Source organism: Xyrauchen texanus, chromosome 20 (assembly GCF_025860055.1).
Source record: "Xyrauchen texanus isolate HMW12.3.18 chromosome 20, RBS_HiC_50CHRs, whole genome shotgun sequence".
NCBI lineage: Eukaryota > Metazoa > Chordata > Actinopteri > Cypriniformes > Catostomidae > Xyrauchen > Xyrauchen texanus.
This window is the reverse complement of record NC_068295.1, coordinates 33,218,993-33,240,331: the sequence shown is the minus strand read 5'-3', so window position 1 is coordinate 33,240,331 and position 21,339 is coordinate 33,218,993. Positions and strand designations below refer to the sequence as shown.

The 21,339-nt window shown below is 37.6% G+C and overlaps 1 protein-coding gene across 1 annotated transcript in view; it reads right to left on the bottom strand.

The window, feature by feature from the left end:
- LOC127660696 (collagen alpha-1(XIII) chain-like) overlaps nt 1-21,339 on the bottom strand; it is a 72,166-nt gene that overhangs the window by 3,202 nt on the left and 47,625 nt on the right. Inside the window, exons 21-37 of the mRNA XM_052151066.1 lie at nt 20,831-20,857; nt 20,666-20,701; nt 20,474-20,530; nt 20,268-20,291; nt 20,075-20,119; nt 19,838-19,882; nt 19,573-19,707; nt 16,015-16,086; nt 15,816-15,860; nt 15,014-15,064; nt 14,762-14,788; nt 14,570-14,656; nt 12,143-12,178; nt 10,925-10,978; nt 8,643-8,696; nt 8,521-8,556; nt 1,669-1,755 (exon numbers count right to left, since the gene is read on the bottom strand). Of these exons, the coding sequence (XP_052007026.1) occupies nt 1,669-1,755; nt 8,521-8,556; nt 8,643-8,696; nt 10,925-10,978; nt 12,143-12,178; nt 14,570-14,656; nt 14,762-14,788; nt 15,014-15,064; nt 15,816-15,860; nt 16,015-16,086; nt 19,573-19,707; nt 19,838-19,882; nt 20,075-20,119; nt 20,268-20,291; nt 20,474-20,530; nt 20,666-20,701; nt 20,831-20,857 (918 nt within the window). The remainder of the gene's footprint in view (nt 1-1,668; nt 1,756-8,520; nt 8,557-8,642; nt 8,697-10,924; nt 10,979-12,142; nt 12,179-14,569; nt 14,657-14,761; nt 14,789-15,013; nt 15,065-15,815; nt 15,861-16,014; nt 16,087-19,572; nt 19,708-19,837; nt 19,883-20,074; nt 20,120-20,267; nt 20,292-20,473; nt 20,531-20,665; nt 20,702-20,830; nt 20,858-21,339) is intronic.

The following is a 21,339-nucleotide window of genomic DNA, read 5'->3' as shown; positions in this document are numbered from 1 at the left end:
AAAAAACATTCTCAGCCAAGATGCTAGCTTTTTGCAACAACACATTTCTGGTGAACACTTTCTTTTAATGCAGATTTTCTGGTGACCGGTTGCCCCATTTTACTGGATTGAAGTGGGCATGTGGTAACTTCACAATTCAAAGAAACTAGTGACAGAGGTTATAAACCAATATTAAAGGTTATAAGAGTAAAGAGTTAGAGAAAACTGAATGTTAGAAAATACTGAACGTGTGAATAAGGGGCATGAACATGGAGTGCATGCAGTCATGGAAAACATTAAATAGTTTTAGTAAAGTAGTTTTACCAACACCTTGCATTACAAAGTGTCTCTAGTTCCACAGAAATAAGGTTAAGCAAATGTTAAAATGGAAACTGTTTGTTAGATCATTTCTTTAATTTAGTTTTTACATAAGCTTACTGAAAACTGATTTAAAAAGTAAATAATTAAACTTTACGGATTAGGATATGCAAAGGGAAGATTCTCAATATTAATTTTGGGATACCATGCAAGAATAACTATATTTTTTCTCCATTCCTTAGAAGGCCTGTGCTAATTCATTAGGTGATTACAAGTCATTGCAGGTTCAGGAAGATAGAAAGCATGCTGAATAAGAAAAGGGATAGACAGCAGCATACCACAGGGCACGGGGCATCCAGCCCGTCCAGGCCTGGCAGCCCCGGTTCACCTTTCTCCCCTTTAAAGCCTCGGAAACCCTGTTCATGAAATTAATCATATAAACATCCTGTTGTCCAACCAGACCCATGCATTGGCCGCTCTGTCCCAGCATCTGATTGGTCCAGAGCAAATGCACTGTGCCTGAGACTGATAGGAACAGGCATACACGGTCCACAGGGCTGGAAACTACACATGGTTCAAAATAAGGCACTTTCCATTAATAAGACTTTTTTCCCCCTTTTTGCAGGTGCTTAACCTGCAGTTCGTCTACTATTCATTGCAATTTTTGCAACCCTGTTACAAGGGTGGTTTAGTTATTTTCTAGTAAGATAAACATAGGAAATGCTTAATTTTATAAAAATTAAAAAGTTAAATAAAAGTCGTTTATTATTATAAATTAGTACATCTATATAGTTACTGTATATCATACTGTATATCAAGCTGTAGGGTCTAGTTAGTTTGGGATACAATGTTGATTTGAAAGGGGTGAAATTGGGCAACCCACATCAAATTAACTAGAGGCTAGTGTAAATCTTCTTTTCAAACAAGGATAATTGTATGGTGTATCAAAGTTTATTAACCATATATAATGGTTCTCACAACAATGCCTGTGCTTCTAATGCTTTTTAAGGTAACTGTGCCCTTATTGTGGAAAGTGCCATAACTGTTTTTTGAACTAGTGGCTCCATCCTACTGTGTTCCACAGAACTGTATTCTTGTCCTGTTTTAATCCTGAAAAGGAAAGATCCCATTGACAGTTCTGGTGCCTAGTCATTTTAAATCAAAACCCCTATGTACAAACATTCTAAGGAAATGCATTACCATATCTAAGAGCACAAAGTCTCTATATAAGACTTTACACTATATTTCTCAGACTTGGACCAGAACTGCTCAGGGCATTTGTTAGTGTGATATCACACGAAGACATAAGGAGACGTAGCTTTCAGGAAGTCTCCTTTTGCCTTAGTGCTACACGTTGAACGAAAGACATACCAACGGACACGGGGCATCTAATCCTGGGGCTCCTTGGTCTCCCTTATCCCCTTTGGCCCCCCTGTTGCCTTTCTTTCCCCTCTCCCCCTGCAAACAACAGTGCATTCAAAGTCAGACTTTAGTCCCCCTAGTCTACGACAACAGTACTGGTGAAAAGCACCATCATTGAAAATAACTTTGAGATACTTTTGGATGCTTCAAGAGACATTCTAAAAGTAGATGTGCTTTTGTATGGAGCTACAATGAGTATTGAGATCATTTACAGAGGGTAAGTGGAGGGGTTAAGGAGGAAGGAAATCAGCCAATGTGGTTAGTGTGCAGACTTTAATTTATTATTAAATCTTTACTATTCTTCTATTTTGTATTGTCATTCACCAGTCACACATTTTTTAATGATAATAAGTAATATATTTTTAAGATGGACTCAGTAAACATTTGCACGATATGAGAGTTGCGCTAGCCAATATAAGAGTGGTCTTGGACATTACACTGACATCTATTGGCGTGGATGCAGTATTACGCTGAAGTCTTAAGTTACAGATGTTATTGTAGAAAATGGCCTATTTCAACACATTGTCATAACAACACATTATTATAGCGACTTCTTGTCTGCACCACCAATACCTCACTCTTTGTCCGTGCCTGCACCCCATAAAAAGTCACACTTGGTCTGAATTTTAAGTGTCTCTTCGATGCCGTTTTCAACAAATTTTATGTGATTTCATGTCTTTGCTCAAGGCTACATATTAAAATGGAAGTAATTTAAAATTCTGAATTAATTTACTCATTGCTTTATCATTTAATTTTTACATAGATTGTCATGGGACACTAAAGGAATTTTCCGAAAAGCACCATTAAATGATAATAAAAGTATCCTCTATTTGTGCACTGTATTCTGGATCTTCAGAAATGGGCACTAGAGTTAGAGACTTGCACTCGAGTCACACTTGAGACGCATTTTAATTTCAGACTTGACCTGAAAAGACTTCAGACTTGGAAGAACTTATTTTATAGGTGCACTCAGTAATATTTTTAATATGTCATCTTGGACTTATCCTGACACCTAGTGGTGTGGATGTAGCATCAATCAAATGCAATAGTTTTCAGTTATTGATGCCATTGTAGAAATTCGCAATTCACAGTCAGCCATGAATAATTTAATCCCTGAGTGACAGTGTCAAATAACAGGGTGGTTACTGAGATTAAGGGAGTAGTATTGAGCTGGTCATGTGATCATTACATGGTGGCCCCCATAAGGAGAACCTTCCATGTAGAATAAAACAGCTTTATAAGGTTACTGAAATTAATCTTTATTTTAATGTGAGTGTTCATGATATCAAACATTTCAAAACTACAAGTAAAACTTTTAAAATGAGGGAAAAAATTACTAAGTGCACCTAAAATTTTGATGAATGTGATGCATTAATAATGGTTGATGCATTTATTCAGTTGAATAATAATTGTATTATTAGTCAGAGCTGATGATAAGAGATCTCTCTCTCTCTCTCTCTTACACATCAACACGCATGCCCACACACCCTAGCGGGAGCACACATTTTGAAATGATGGAGGATCATTTTAATAATTTTTTTTTAAATCAAACACAGACAAAATTAAAGTGATGTGCATCCTTTGCATGGTGGAATTTAATCTTCATTGAAGCTCAACAAGTGAAATATCACCAGGGACAATTTTGCAGAGACGGACCACTGGTATTAAAAAGAATTGGAGAAATTGAAATGACCAACGGCCAGCAGATGAAGCCAAGGAAGAACCTTAAACGTAAAAGAGCCAATCAACTTTTAGATAGGAACATCACCTGTCAGTCAACTCGAGAATGTGCATGCGCATTATCTGGACCGGCCTACATTGTTTTTGCCATGATTTGAGCTGAAGAAGCACAATTGATAAGATCATTGTTGTCAGATTTTACTGGTGATTTTAAATATGTTCCTATTATCTTGACCAACCTTTTTGCAGATATCAGTCTTTCCCTAATCAAGTCGATAGGAGTTGTACTATTATGCAGTTTGTTTAAGAAGAACGTCATGGTTACTGTTGTAACCTCCGTTCCCCGAGGGAAGGAACGAGACATTGTGTCGAATGAAGTGACACAAGGGGTCATCCTGGGACGCCAAATGTACCTCTGAACCTGAGAAAAGGCCAATGGCAAGTTGGAAGTGATGAAATCAGGACAGAAATATATAATTATTGTCAATTTCTTTTTAATAATAAATATATGATTAATATTATAGTTATTAATACACAGTGTAATACACTATTAATAGGTTACTGTTAATAAAAACAGGCTTCAAAGAATAATAAATATAATCATAAAAGAAGCCATTAGTGTCGTCATTAGGTCATTTAGTGTGAATCATAGAGTATATCATTCCTGAATCACTAAGGTTGATTTTATGCTCCTTATGCATAGTCCTATTTTGCTAATACATTTGCTGTATCAATGAAATTTAGGAAAGGCTTTGAGACAAGTAAACAATTAGTTTAACTGGCCAGAAACACAATTAATAAGCTTAAAGGGTTAGATCACCCACAAATAAAAATTCTCTCACCATTTACTCGCACCCCACATCCCAGATGTGTATGATTTTCTTTTTTCTGCTGAAAACAAACTAAGATTTGTAGAAGAGTATCTCAGCTCTGTTGGTCCTTTCAATGTAAGTGAATAGGTACCAACATTTTGAAGCTCCAAAAAGCACATAAAGGCAGCATAAAAGTAATCCATATATCTACAAAAGAAGAAGAATGTGAAAGTGAAAGTGGAGATTTATAGTAATAAAGTACTCAAATATTGATCTGTTTCTCACTCACACTTCTCATATCGCTTCTTAAGATACGGATTTAAGCAATGGTGTCTTGGAGCTTCAAAATTATGGTACCCATTCAAGTGCATTGTATGGACCCACAGAGCTGAAACATTCTTCTAAAAAGCTTTGTTTATGTTCAGTTAGGGTGACCATATTGTAACGTGTATATATTCAAAAATGTATAATATACATTTGAAATGTGTAAATCTAAAAAACAATTTAATAAAAAATGCTTGTTTCACCACTCACATGGCCTGTGATCTGTGTTTTGTTTTTGTATTTTTATTTTATTTTTTTTTAAGTACCAGCTTTACAGGTCAAGTACAGAGGTTGCACTACAAATAGGGGAAGGGGTTGTACACTTTTAATCATGGTTTATTTTATCTGTCCTATTAGTTTATGTTTTCCTGATAAGTAGTATACTTCAAAGTCAAAATTTTTTCCGCAACTTACGTTATTTATGATTCTGGTTGACAGCGCAGAGCACGTCTGGTGACATTTTACCTACACATATACTGCGCGTGCAGAAAGCATATGGGCGGGCAAGAGAGAGATTTATTTTTTAAAGACTGCACACGTAAGGTGCTTCTCAAATGGAAGGCTGCAGCCCAGTCAGGCTCTGTCCTTCCTTGACCAGTACTTCAGAGTCTGTAGGTTACACTCCTCAGCATTCAGTGCTAGTAAGGTGTAGTAAGTGTGCATGATGAACCATAAACTTAGAATCATGTGATATTTTACTTAGTTTAGAAAACCCATATACTTCAGAAAATGAGAAATATGGCCTTAATATTTTAGCAAAATGTTTTATTCTCAAAGCTAGATTCACTCAAAAAAGCTTTTATATAATTCATTTTGCAACACTGATCTTAGAATTTATATTCAAACCCCTTCAAATATGAAAAACCTAACTCTAGACTTGTAAAACATTATAAAACTTATAAACCTTTTCAAATTAATGTAATTGCCCTTTAATTGATTTTATTTATTTATTAATTTATTTGTGCTTTGTATCTTCTGATTTGTTGTATTGTCTAAACTTCTTGCATTTTTTTTATTTTTCTACATATTGTCTTGGTGCAAATGGGAATAAAAACTCAGAGTAAGCAGCGTCATAAAGGTTTCCGCCTTTTTTAAATAGTTTGGGACATGTGCAAAGCATCCAAAATATGGCAAAGAAGGCCGCGAAACAAGGTTGCCTGAGGGTGAGTGTCCTCACAATTGAGACTTTGACGGTTAACATCTCTGTCTTGTGACCAATTGCGACATTTTGGATGTGTGGATGTATAATTTTGAATGAGACGTGACTGCTGTCATGGAGAGGAAGATATTCAGCAATTCAAATTATACATTTCTCTCCGTTACTCATATGGTTTCAGAAGATTTTCAATGCAACATGAGACATTTTGAAAACTTTTATAGTGGATCTAAAACATTGAAATGATAGTATAATGTATAGTAGTATAATGTAATTAAACTAATATAATTTAAGAATAATAAAGCACTGCGGTTAAACACACACAGCAGATCGGAAGCTGGCGAAGCCTGTGAAAGTATCCTCTGAACTGAAGTGAGAACGGAATGAAAAGAACATTTTTATGATGCAGGCACAGGTTGGTTATTGAACTAAAATGAGTACTACTCTGCTGGTCATGTGATCTTAACAATAAAGCAAGTGATTTCATCTCATGCATAAAAGGTCAAATTTCTTTGTATAAAACTTTTTAATGAGGATATAATTACTCAGAGCACCTTTACTAAACATTTAATAAATACCTAAAGCTGAATACATACAATGAAATAATGTGATTAACTTTTTGTAGCCCATCATTAAATTTTAAATAGTCCCAAATGATAAAGGACAAGAGAGAATAATGAAAAAGATAAGGTCTACTGTATATGTTTAGAATGAAATGTTTGGCTCAAATAAAATTTGGAATGAAATGTTGGCTCAAATAAATAAAGAATATGTCAATGATTTCAAATAGAAGAATTTAGTCTGACTCTAAAAAAGAAAGACTAGGGTACAAAAAGCTGACAATGCCACTAAAAAATGATTGCTTGTCCAACATCTGTATTCATTATAACAGATCCTTTCTTTATTACTAATTGCGATCATTCTGGGCCTTTGTTTGTTTTAAGAGAGTTCCATGATTTATCTTCAAGTCTGCACGCAAAGTTGAAAGGTTGTTGGGGAGGAAACTATTACATTAAAGCTTCATAACTCTTCCAAACTGGGATCTATCCAAACTACAATAAAGAGTTCTAAAATTCCAAACAGTCCTCATTATGGCTTTTATTGTTACACTGAAGGGAGTCTGAAAAAAAAAAAAAGAAGTGGAATGACATTATGAATGAACAAATACTGATTCCTTAAGACTCCCTAGAGTCTTAAATACTCCAATCAGGATGTCAAAATGAGTCCTACATTGACATAATGCCATTTATATATTTTGTGCTTTTTCAAAACACATCCAGATGAGGATTTCATGGAACAGTAAGAACTCTGTGCATTATAATAATTGTGGAGGAGTAATTGCAGGCTGGAAGGGAGGTCGGTGAAGGATATAAACAAAAGAGGTGAGAAAGAAGAGTATTAACCCAGGCTACAACGTTAGGATGCAGGAGGAGCAGGAGAAGGCCAGGGAGTGAGAGGGGGACAGAAAGGACGACCCGGCCCGACTCAGCAAAGAGAGCCACGGGACACAGGCCAGGGTGCGGGGGGAGGAAAAGGGGATATAGGAAGACCTGTGGAAAAAAAGAGAGAGGAAGACAAGGAAAGGACAAGAGTAAAAACAGCACCGTGTCTGAGAGTCCTCCACAACACCTTCCACTAGGCATTGATTTAGAGTCAGAATGATGAAATACTGGTCAATATAATAGTTCTTGAGGTTTAAGGTTTTATTTATCAGCAGTGAAAGATGCTGGGAGGAGCACTGACATGTCTTGACTTTCAAGGTGGGAAACATTCAATCAATAACTAAAGAAATTAGTGTTAATAGGAGAGAGGCATACATTCTAGGAGGATGGGAGATACAGAAAAAGGAATAGGTGAGCAAAGGTATAGCTGTACAAATGTAATCATATGACAAAATGTTTTTTTTTTTTTAATAATTTTTTTTAGATTTGATCTATTCAACTTTTATGCCATAGCTCTGTTTCTAGGTTAAAAAATTACAATCTCATTTTTGTATTGCAAAAAAGTGTTTGTGGTTATACAGTGGCACCAAAGCATATTTAGACTCTAAACCACACTTAAAATATATTTTAATTTACAGTCAAAGCATTTAGCAGACTAGAGCACCTAACAAAATTGATTAAGCATTACATATGGCGCTGTTGTGATTAATTTATGGCAAGCATGCACTTTGGAATGCTATATGTTATAAGATATGTTTTCCCTGTAGAATACATCCAGAATTTCCAGTATATATGCATTTTATTGCAACAGATAACAAAATATCAAAACAAACAGCATCAGCAAACAAATAATGCTATCTTTCTTCAAACTAACTGCACTTGTATAGACATTTATTTTTAACCTGGTCCCAGGACAATTATTAGCCATAGGTGTAGTTCCTCACATTAACTTGGACATGTCCTACTAACACTTGACATCCAGAAAGTGCCCAAATAAGTCTTAATTTTGAAGTAGTTTTATCATTTAAAACCTAATATAAAAATAAATGTTTCTATTTAATTCAATGACATATTAAGGTGTGTATTTTAGGTGTGGCTTCGGTGTCTAAATACTTTTTTTGGTCTACTGCAAGTGTATTTATGAAAACAACAACAACTGAGATTCCTTGCAATTAATCTAGCAAAATCATTTCTAAAAAGTCTAAGAGATGTACTGTTCTGGAATAAGAATACACGTTTAATAAAATCTATCATGATGAACATATCTACACTTTCTAGCATTGAGCAGTAGCCATTATAATTTCTTATGTGGACATATGTAATTGTCCCTTAAGTCACAATAACATACTGTGCAAACATACAATCAAAAGGGCATTTATAATCTTACCCGGTTTCCTTTTAATCCTGCTGGTCCTACTAAACCCTGAATCAATGGGAAAGAGACATGATTGTTGGTCTATTTTTCATTTGATGGCATGTATACTGTACATTGTTTGGACTTGGACTTACAGGGATGCCTTGAGGCCCAATTGGTCCTGCTACTCCCATATCTCCTTTTTCCCCCTGTAAAGTAAATTAAATGTAAGCATTATATCCAGCTGCATTACACTGTAATGTTATACCTTTAAATCTGAGTAGACTTTAACACAATGCTGTAGGTTAAGCTTGAAAAAATAATGCAATTTAATTTGTGCATTGAAAATAAGTGGTTGTGGTTATACAGTGGCCCAAAGCATACTGAATGTAGACACTATTTTTTAAATAAAAATTTTACATTTACAATAAAGGCATAAAGTAGACCTTCTTATCCAGAGCACCTTACAAAAGTGATTAAGCATCACATAATGTATGACATAATGGCAAGCATGCGCTTTAGAATGCTTATTTCTGATTGGTTGACAGATGTTCGAAGGGTTTGATTTATTTATTTATTTTTATAATTGAACGGCAAAGAAGTAGTTCCAGGTTTGTTGACCTACGTTACAGCTGCATGTCAAGAGCTGTACAGATGCAGTTTCTAAGCAAGATAACTGGTGACTTAAGGGGCCATTCACAATGAACCCGTTTTTGTGTCTTTGACCGTTTTGGCACGTCTTGCTAAAGCACAGTGATTTTTAGATGCTGTGTTAGGTGAACAAAAAAAAAAGGCTTATTCTGTTATATAAGTTCTGTTATATTTGTTGCAATGTTTTTAGCTTTTTTTTTTTTAAGAACTAGAACGCATTCCATGTGAATGGACCCTATGGGAGTGCTTGTCTTGAGATAAACACATGTAGGTGTGGTGACCATGGTTTAAGTCGACGACTTGATTCCAGACAACTATAATGGCCACTTTGCTTCATACTGCGGCTGCGTTTCCACCTTGTCTGTGCATCTAATAATTCAATGATCCCAGATCATAACACTGCCTCCAGAGGATTGTACAGTGGGCACTATGCATGACAGGTGCATTGCTTCATTTGCTTCCCTTCTTACCCTGACGTGCCCATCGCTTTGGAATAAGGTAAATATGGACTCATCAGACCACATTTCTTTTTTCTATTGCTCCACAGTCTAATCTTTATGCTCCCTAGCAAACTGAAGTATTTTTTTCTGATTAGCCTCACTAACAAGTGGCTTTCTTGTGGCCACACAGCTGTTTAGTATCAATCTTGTAAGTTCTCGTCACAGTGTGTGTGTGTGGAAATGCTCTTACTTTCACTATTAAGTATAGCCGTGATTTCTACTGTAGATTTTTTACGACGCGACTTTATCAAGTGTTTTGTGATCTCCGATCATGATCATTTAAGATTTTATTCCAACCACATTTCCTCTGCGATGCTGACAGTTCACCACTATCCTTCCATGTTTTAATAATGCATTGACAGTTCTTAAAACAATTCCAGTGATTTCAGCAATGTCCTTAGCTGTTTTCTTTGCTTGATGCAGGCCAATAATTTGCCCCTTCTGAAACACAATAACATCTTTTCCATGACCACGGGATCTGTCTTCCGACATGGTTGTTTAAGAAATGAGAAGCTATAATGATGCAATAATGATTCAATCATAGGCTCTTAAGTATCTGCTTATTTAAATCCAAACAGTGACCTTTTTTTTGGCCAGGCAGTGTACTTACAAATGTTATTAAACTTTCATTCCTGTATGGCTTTTCACTTTTTAACATCTATAAATGTTTTTAACAAATGTTAGATGATTAACAGCTCATTTGTTAATGTAAATTATGCTTACAAATATTGTATTACTTTTTCATAAATGATTAATAAATGAGCTCAACCAAATGTTTTCAGAAATTAGTAGTATTTTTCACTAATTCCAACACTAATTACTAATAATGAATTCATATCCAGCTAATTAGTAAACAACATCTGTAAAAGCCACACACTTACTCTTTGTTTGTTAATGTATTTAAGCATGTTTTTACTATTTACACATCTTTACAACTCATCTATTAATCAATTGTTCATATTTTTGCAGTACCCAATCTAAAGTTGAAACTATTCATACATTGTAAATGTTTATAAAGGTTTACTAATGATTATTTAGTACCTTTATAGCGATTGAACTTTGAATTATTTGAATTTACATTAACTAATAATCTGTTAAGCAATTTGTAATGATAGTTAAATTCATTGGTAAACATTAACAAATATATTATCTCATATTTCTAACTATTTGAATATACATTAACTAATAATCTGTTGTAAATTATATAATGTTTGTTAATGATTAATTAGTGAAAGTTATTATAAATGTCAATTTTTTGATTGCAATATGGTTAAAACACCACTAACCCTTTCTCCTTTTGGTCCTGCCCGCCCAGAAACTCCAGCTGGTCCAATTAGACCCTTTGAACATGAACAGAGAGAGTGACATGAGTGCGCTTCAACAGAGGGCATGGTGGTGGGTAACAGGATGAGAGAGGGAGAGAAACAAGTCAGAGTTAAGCTCCAATAGATCAACAAACTTTGAGCTGCATAAGTGCAGTTTTTAAGTCATAAACTAGTAGCCTTAATCTTGAGTATCTTTAAAGACTGAGGATACTGGATTTTTAGACAAAATCTGGTAAGGAACTAAAGAATTCTAAAGTTTGTTGACCTAAAGGGAAATGAACAGGTAAACAAGTAAAAATAACAGTGAATCCATCTTCCATTTTCCTCCCTTGAGGATTCAACAGAAGGGCTGTTAGACATCTTGCTTTTTCAGGAGTCTTGCTTCTCAGCCATTTGTACAGTATGCCATACTGTTACCATCGTTCATGCAGCTGCATCTCATCATGCTCACATCTGGCATGACCTTTAAAGGTCAAAGCTTGAATGCTCTTTTGCTCAAAGTCAACAGAGGCCAGGCATGTTTGAATGAATATAGAGGTACAGAGGGCTGCGACAGTATGAAATGTGAAGGGATTATTCATTTTCGTACAACACTCTGCTGAAAAAAATAAACAAGTAAATAAACTTCAGCTTAAACTGGCCTAAGGTGGTTGCTGGTCTTTCTGTACAGATGGTTTAGCTTGTCGGCTATCTGGTCTCTTAGCCTGATCAACTGACCAGTATCCAAAACACCTCTATAAACATCAAAACAGACAAGACTAACCAGCTTGGCTGGGCTGGGAGAAAATCTAACCACCTTATGCTGGTTTAAGCTGTTTTTTTTTTCTTCTTCAGCAGGGCACTAAAGTGTATACTTTTCAAAGAGAGAGAAAGTGTGTAGATGAGTTGAGAAATAAACTGAGGGGTGGTACCTTTGAAAAGAGCAAGAGACAACAGCCAAAATAGGCCTAGGGACAAAGATCATATCAAAGTCATGCCGATACAACCCCAACAAGGATCTAAACAAGGCCTTGACCATTAAACAATAGAGAAACAGAAATGCAGACAACAAGCAAGCAACAGTTCAAGCAGCAGAAAGATAGAAAGAGAAAAGCAAGCAGACTGTGGAGGGGTAAGACAGAGAGGGGTGGATGGAAATAGAGAAGGGGGGATGATGGGAACGGATCTTGCGCCACTCACCACTGGACCAGGCCTGCCGTCTAAACCATGAGCCCCCTGGACAGTGTGTTAGAGGGCGAGAGGAGAGATGGAGGTGGTGGTGGTGGTTGGGTGGGGTGGGGGAGGAAGGAGATGGCTGGGTGAGTGAAGCAGTGACTTGTGTGCCATATAAAAACAACACTAATTTTGATGGAGTAGTGATATGTTGAAGATGATGTGTGAGAGATTGACAGTAACTCTTTTTAACTTTCCTTTAGCTTGCAACAATCTCAGTAGTGCCAGTGTTGCCGCTTGTAGTGAATGACTGGTTCTAAATACAGCATGCTTTTTCTATTTCAGGTCTATATATGCTGGTATATACAGTAAATAGAATATGTGTGATAGCCTATAAATTCCAGAAGATATGCAAAAACGAAAAATAAAACTGTAATGTATTTAGCTGATCCAAAAATCTATTGAGTTGCCTACGAATAGCAGCATTTTAAAGGGATAGTACACCCCAAAATGAAAACTCTCTCATCATTTACTCACCCTCATGCCATCCCAGATGTGTATGACTTTCTTTCTTCAGCAGAACACAAATTACGATTTTGAGAAGAATTTCTCAGCTCTTTTGGGCCATACAATGCAAGTGAATAGGTGCCAACATTTTAAAGCTTTAAAATCATGTGGGTCAGCATAATCCATATGACTCCAGTGGTTCAACTCATATATTCAGAAGTGATTTGACAAGTGTATGTGAGAAACAGATGAATATTTTAGTCAGTTTTTTACTATAAATTCTCCTCCCTGCTCAGTCAATCTCCACTTTAACTTTCACATTCTTCGTTTTTGGTGATTCACATTTTTCATGCACATGCACCCTACTGGCAGGGAGAATCATTTCTAGCAAAAATTGACTTAAATATTGATCTGTATCTCACACACACTTATCATATCACTTCTGAAGATATGGTTTTAATCACTGGAGTCATATGGATTACTTTTATGCTGCCTTTATGTGCTTTTTGGACCTTCAAAGGTCTAGTCACCATTCACTTGAATTGTATGGACCCACATATTCTGGCTGACATATTCTTCCAAAAATCTTAATTTGTGTTCTACAGAAGGAAGTCACACACGTCTGGGATGGCATGAGGGTGAGTAAATGATTAGAGAATTTTCATTATTGGGTGAACTATCCCTTTAAGGCCTTCGATGCAAAGAGTGTTCAAAAAGGTTATCAGCAAAATTATGTTGGGCAAAAAATTCGGGAAGCAGAAGGCAATCGCACAATACATGGTAACAAGATCAGTGAAAAAATCTACATAACATAATTAATACTTAGATAATTACTTATGCCAAACGTATCAATTAAAAATATTTTTATTTTATTTATTTAGATTTTCTCATAAACTTTTTTTTATAAATAACTATTTTATCCAATATTTGTATTTGTATAGTATGTATTTTACATTGTTAGCTTAACAACAAGCTCAATTCTCCTGTGCACTTCATGTGAGAATTTGCTGCCAATGTAAAAGTTTCAAATCAGATTATGAGTATATTTCTGTTAGAATGCTGCCTTAGAAGAAACAAGCTTACCAGGTTTTGCAACAGAGCCATTATGTCAAGATAACAACCTTTACATCCAAGAGATTTTTTGTATTTAAGAAATTTATACTTATAAATAATTTACTAAATTCTAGATATTTTCCTTGAAAACAAAAGGAGTTACTGTGCCATTGATGTTTTGACTAGAACAAGTTTATCAATGACTTTGACACCATAGATATACACCAGAAGTCAGGAAAAGACCCCTGAAACAATAACAATAACACAATCTAAAGCATGCCATTTAACAGAGCACAGATGATATAGTTTATAAACAACCACATTCCATTTTTTTTTAATACAGTAATAACATCATTCTCATCATAGCTAGGGAGGAATGAAAGCCATTTACAGTAATCTGAAACCATCAAGAATCAGTATTCTATTAAAATGTGTATAAAACAATGTGACAACTAAGATGATCATATGATGGCACTTGTATACATTTGCCATGATTGCAAAACGTGTACGTCCACTGATCCATGCAATGTGATGACACTTAAGTCATGAACCATGAGGAAACAAAAGCCACGTGAATTGGCTGCACATTGATATTTGTATTAAGGGGCGCTAAAGCACGGACTTTCACAACACATGCTTTTCGTACTATTGGGAAATATAAAAAAAAAGATAAGTTGTGAGGTTTTTCAGAAATTATAAAATTAATTCTGAGTTTGACTATATAAGTATAATTATATACAATATGTCTGTTTAATGTGCTTTATACTTACCAAATCTTCACTTTACATTGACTGACTTGTTGGATCTGATATGTTTTTACTCTACTAAATTTGTTCTGAATCTGTCAGCAAGTGCAGTGCATATTGAAGTATTAAATGCTTGAAATGTGCTTACAGGGAGTCCAAGATGGCCTCTGTCTCCTTTGTCTCCCTTATGTCCAGGTGATCCCTTTTCTCCTCTCAGACCTACACCTGGCTCACCCTGACCCAGAAAGAATATATTAGCTTTAATGCATTTAATGTTCTTTAACATAGTTGAACATAGAACTTCCATTCAATAAACACGGTTATACTAAGGGACACTTACCTTTGGTCCTGACAAACCTGGAGGTCCCTGATAAGTGAAAAAGAATTAATATGAGATTTAAGCATCAAAATCTGTGATTACTGTTGCTCCTTTGGATAAATGCATCATTTAAATGTCAAATGAGGTACTTCACCAAATATCACACAAGTTCCTAAAGCAGAGATTGATCTACAAATATTTGGGAATGATGAGAAGATCATTTAAATTTACTGATATTATAAGTCTTTCATATGGAGAAGATATTGCCCTCACCAATGGCCCAACAGGCCCTGCAGGCCCTGGAGGTCCAGCAGGCCCGTAGGCCTAGGAAACAGTAAATAAAGGAAAAGTCACAACATTTCAAAACTTGAACTTTCCAAACATTTCCAAAAAAGTAAAACTGTGTAAGACTAATTGGACGAATCACATCAAGCCAACATCGCTTGGTCATATTTCACCACAAAATCAAAAGAAGGAAATATATAATTATATTTTGCAATAAAGTAAAGAAAGAAAATTAAGCCTTTGAAGACTGCTCTGTAGATTGTTTGCATTGTGACATATTGCTTGCATTATATATATATATATATGTGGCAGGGCAGAGGGCGGGGCCGGGTCATGATCCTACACACCCGGTCCCGTATTAGGCTAATCAAGCCTCCGAGAGGGATAAAGGTCGACTGCAGAGGATTGTGCGGGTGAGAGAGTTCATCAAATATGTGTGTGTTTGTCTTTTGTTTAAGTTGTTAATTAAAATATTATTTACATTGTCAAGCCGGTTCTCGCCTCCTCCTTTCCATTGATTTAATAAAAAAAAAGATCAGTGTAATTTGACTGTAAAAACAACTGATAATTACTATTACATATTGAATAAATTCTTCATCACAGAAATCTTCATGAAGAATCATCACTGATTGCTTAATTGTCTTGACAATAATAACACAATGAAGGAAAAATCTTAATGGTCCTAAAAAAGCTTTATCCTAACTTCTTAATTGTCTCTTTTCATTTTGGGGTAAAATTTGACCTGAACATGATTTTGTGAGAATCAACAGCTAAAAAGTGTGGAACATACCAGCTCTGCTTTGTCTCCTTTCTCCCCAGCTTCACCTTTTTGACCCTAAAAGCGTGAAAAATCAAAAGAAGAGGAACACTCAACTTTACCATTCATTCAACGAAATTCTACATGGTATGTTGAAAAACACTCTACCCCAAAATTATGTAATGCCTTTTCAACAATGACATCTATTTTCTTGAGGGGCACCATTGCGTACCATCGGGCCTGGCAATCCAATGGGGCCAGCTGGCCCTGAAACCCCATTTTCTCCAGTAGGGCCATCTAAACCCTACAGAATGAGGAAGGAATGGGGAGACATAAATTAAATTGTGGTAAAGTAAATTTTGTGGATTGGTTTGACGAACATTACTTGACAGCCTTGAAAATAAACTCCACAAGAGACCGTTGGATTATGAAGGATTAACGATTAGTAAATGCTTTTAAGAATGCAATGCTGCTCACTCAACACAAACTATTACCAACTTCGTTAAAGCACTCACAGTAGGATGCTTTCATTTCCTTTTTTACATGCATTAAAAGGTCTATTATATATTCTGGTTAAGCATTCATTCTGAAAAAGATGTTTACATGCTCCACAGCTATTGGAATATTCCTGTGAGCTACTCATCTAATCTGGAAATACTGGAGATGTTTGCTCTTGCCATTTACATTTACATTTATGCATTTGGCAGACGCTTTTATCCAAAGCGACTTACAGTGCACTTATTACAGGGACAATCCCCCCAGAGCAACCTGGATTAAGTGTCTTGCTCAAGGACACAATGGTGGTGGCTGTGGGGATCGAACCAGCGACCTTCTGATTACCAGTTATGTGTTTTAGTCCACTACGCCACCTCCACTCCATTTATTATGTTTCATTTTAGATAAAAATTTTTGGATAAACCCATGAATTAGCACAATAGTGTGGGTAATGAGAATCGTCTAGGTTACTGTTGTAACCTCCGTTCCCTGATGGAGGGAACGAAACGTTGTGTCGAATGAAGCGACACTAGGGGTCTTTTGTTTATTCAGGTTTTGCACTGAGGAGCCGAGAATAAGGTTCGGCCGTTACAGTGGCTCGATTCAGCATCGTGGCCGGGGGGACACAATGTCTCGTTCCCTCCATCAAGGAATGGATGTTACAACAGTAACCTAGACGTTCCCCGTCTGTTGCTCAAGCGACGTTGTGTCGAATGAAGTGACAATAGGGGTCCCTATTCAATCATACCATGCGCTGAACCGTGTACGTGAACTGCTGATGCAGGTGCGGACAGGCAGTTGCGTGCCAAAGCAGCAGGCTGCATCAGACTGCATGTACCCTTCCCCAACGCCCCATAAAAATGTCATAAACATGTTAGGTTCCCGGCATCCCAAAGGGGGGAACAAGCGACGTGCCAAGCATGGGAGTAGGCCGCGCCTTTTCACTCTCTATGTTTCTTGCATAGAGTTAAAGCGGCTGGGGCCATTTAATGCTATAACACACATTGGGGAAGGTGTTCTTTTCCAACTCCTATTCTTTCAGGGGGAAAAGACCCCACGGAGACCACAACCTGCCCATGCTGGGGGAGGTAAAATGTGGCAAAATACATCACATGGATTTTCAGGCCACATCTGGAAGTGGTGCGGAGGTAGATCCTACCTGCTGCGAGGGAGGAGTTGCTACAAACATGGCGACCAGGGGGCAGAGGGGACTGCCCAAGGGAGACGCAGGTCAGCCGGAAGGGGGACCGTACCACAGAAAATACACACAGGGGGATTAATCCATGAAGACCCATCCTGTGGAGCACCTATTCCAGTACAAAGTAATTACTAGCCGCTGTGGGTCTGGTCGGTGAATTCCTCTGCTGAATTCGTGGACCAGAGGGCTAGGGAGGAAGGACATCCAGGGAGTTTAGTGGACTCTCCTGGACGAAAGAGTGCACGTGATCACCTCAGTGGAGGGGAAAGGCGCTATGTGCAAGCAGAACACCCAGTCTGTTGTTCCGTATTCCCGAGTTCTACTTGCTTGGAACAGAGAGAAAATGGGACGAGGCTGACTCAATCCTGAGATTGTAAAATCTCATAAATGTATTGGGTGTTGCCCAGCCCGCTGCTCTGCAGATGTCTGCTATTGAGGTGCCATTGCCCAGTGCCCACGAGGATGCCACACTTCTCGTCAAATGTGCTCGAACCCGCAAGGGGGCGGGCAAGGCCTGGGTGTGATAGGCCAAAGCGATGGCATCGACGACCCAGTTGGATAGCCTCTGTTTGGAGACAGCGTTCCTTTCCGCTGTCCACCAAAGCAGACAAAGAGCTGCTCAGAACATCTAAAGCTCTGCGTGCAGTCCACATAGGTACACAAAGCACACATCGGACACAGCAACTATAAGGCTGGGTCTGCCTCCTCCTGGGGCAGCTTCGCTTGCAGGTTCACAACCTCTGAGGGAGTCGCAGGAACCTTGGGCATGTAGCCCGGTCGAGGTCTTAGAATGACGTAAGCATCTTCCGGACCAGACTCCAGGCAAGTGTCACTGACTCTTGATGGAAGCGAGCACAATCAGGAGGGCCGTCTTCAATGAGAGGGCTCTAAGCTTGACTGACTCTAGCGGCTCGAAAGTGGGGTCTCTGAAGGCCCGAAAGGACCACAGAGAGATCCCATGGCCTTGGAGGGTTCAGCCACCAGACGCCTCTAAGGAACCTGATGATCAGGTCGTGCTTCCCTAAGGACTTGCCGTCCACTGCGAACAAGTGCCACTTCGGGGCATAAAGCTGCCTGGTTGATCATGTCTATGACAGCAGGTGGTAGGCCACTTGGATCTTCTGCAGCATGTCCAAGGGCCAGATATGGAGGTTCCAGAGGTCTGGGCACAGAGTGTGCCCCGTCCCTGAGAAATAATTTTCTCTGAAGTGGCTTTCCATCTGAGGAAAGGAAGCCACGACCGCAACGTTGCCATGGTTATGTTCTCGCACTGAGAACTTGACCCATTCATTAAACGCTGCCTGCGTTTAATCAGCATGTGATTGCAGTCCAGATACGCGAGGCAGCTCTTATGACCGTCAGAAGCGGAGAGATATCGGCCGCATCCAGGAACCACACAAAGGCGGAAAGACATCTTTAAAAAGTGGACATATACTCTTTTACAGGTCGATTTGCTCTTTGAGGAAACGCTACCGAAGCATGGACTGCACTGGCATGTACAGAAGAGAGAAAGCCGCTGGTAATGCGCCATAGGATCCAACATCAATACTCTTAGAGGAGAGTCTAACACTAGTGGAACACCAGCTTGCTGAACATACAACCTGAAAAAAATCTGACTAAACAGATGCACGATTCCCTCCTTTTATACCTGTATGTCCAGGGGAGGAACATGCAAATTCTGTCTGCCATACTTTTTTTGTTTTGTTAGTTAGTTAGTTAGGTTAGTTAAACTAATGCAACTATCTGTATTTTATATCACCCAGAATGACCTTTGTTTTTACTTTTAAACAGATATACTGTGAATAAGTGAATATTCAGAAAAATCTGTTTAAATGACACAAATTTTATTTTTAGAAACCAGAATATTGGCTTCCTCTGGTTAAGGCAAGCATGTTAATGAATTTACATGATGTTTAATCAGAATATGACTACAAAATATTCTTATATACAGTATATTTAAAAAATACAGTCTTTGTTTTTCAGGCAGGGATTCAATGAAATAGGACCATTGTGATTAATTAACAATTCAGGTGCAGTCAAACAGTAATATTTGCAATCAGCTGCATTTTCAGTGGTAATGCTGGCACTGTCACTCACAGGTGATCCAGAGGGGCCCATATCTCCCTTGTCTCCTTTTGGCCCTGGAAAGCCCATGACTCCTCCCTCTCCTCGTGGTCCCTCAGGTCCAGAAGGGCCGGTGGGTCCCTGCTCACCTGGCTTTCCTCTTGGACCCTTAGAAGCAAATACATACAATTACTTAAGCATATTTAGGATCCACCTTTGTGTAAATACCTCCATCAATGGACTAATGGCACATTAGTCCATAATATATGTAGTATTTTATAATATTATAAATATTTACCTTTTCCCCATCAATACCAGGGGGACCTGGAAGTCCAACATCACCCTGAAAAAAAACAGGTTTCAAGAAAAATTATTGGGAAGTCTTGTGCAATTCAATAAGGTGATGCTAGTCTCACAGAAATTATAGAGGCAGGGGTGTCCTGCACACCAGTGGTAGTCTAGTATTCAAGTACACTTAATGTTATGTACAGAAATAACAGAGAAAATAGAAGAATGAGTAAGGTTTGTCAGCTACCTTCAAGCCTGGAGGCCCAGGAGGTCCAGGCAGACCAGGAGGGCCCTAAAATAACAAGATTAGATGTTAAAATAAACATTGAGAGATATCTGTCTGTGTGCCCCAAAAGTCTTCAAACAAAATGTCAGTGTTTTTGAAGAAAGCTGCCGATATGTTGAAGATACAGGCTACAGGCCAATGCAGTGACACTTACCATTGAATGCACATTGCGAATATCCTGAAAAACATAAATTACTTAGATCTTTCACACAATACAATAGAAGCTACTAAAACTTGTTCAACAATTGGTCTAAGAAGTCAATTAGCACTTTACATATTTCAATAGAAGCTAAACAAACTTGTACAACAATTAGGCTGAAAAGTTAATGTAAATTCTTAGAGACGTTAATGAAGACATACATTCTCATTGTTGTTGATTAAAGTTTTTCCTGGCTCCCCTGTTGGACCTGGTGGACCCTATTGAGTAATGAGAAAAAAACAATATTTACAATAATTCAGCAATTAACAAAGCTGATGACCTGGTTTACTGCATGTTGTCTGTAAATGAGAGAATTGTATTAATGACCTAATATATGCATGGCCTCTACTTACCTTTGGTCCAGATGGGCCGTCCTGACCAGGTGCACCCTGCAGGGCAGAAAACATGATTTGCAACATTCTTCTCCAAGGACATAAAATATAACAATATAACACATGCTTCTCTATTGTTGCAATAAACAAGCACTCAGTTTGGTTAATACAATGCCAGTTGCCCACCTTTATGCCTTGATCACCTTTCTCACCCTATGAAAATAATGCAAGAATAAAAACAGAGTTCCTGTACAGTATAACAGTAAGGTCATTTTTTGCACACTAGATACACAGTATTCAAATAGCAAATTGTTGTTGATTTCATGTTTACTAATGTTTAATGAAAGAAGTGTAAATTGGTACTTAATACACTTAAAAGTAGGATTTTCAACACACAGTAAACATTAATTCAAAAATGTAAATGATTTAGTTACTAATTACAATTTAAATTGTGTAATTTGTATTCAGAACCAGATTGCATTTCAGAAACAATCTACCTAACACTGGATATACTGTAGAGTGGCCCCAAAGTAACTGCACTTTTAAAATGTATTAATGTCATTGCACTAGATGAGGGGTTTTAAAACTGGGGCCCGGGGACCCCCAGGGGGCTGAAAAGGGTGCTTGGGGTCCGCAGAAACTTTTAGAGTATACTTTTTTTTTTTTATGTAAAAAATGTACATATACCAAATTAG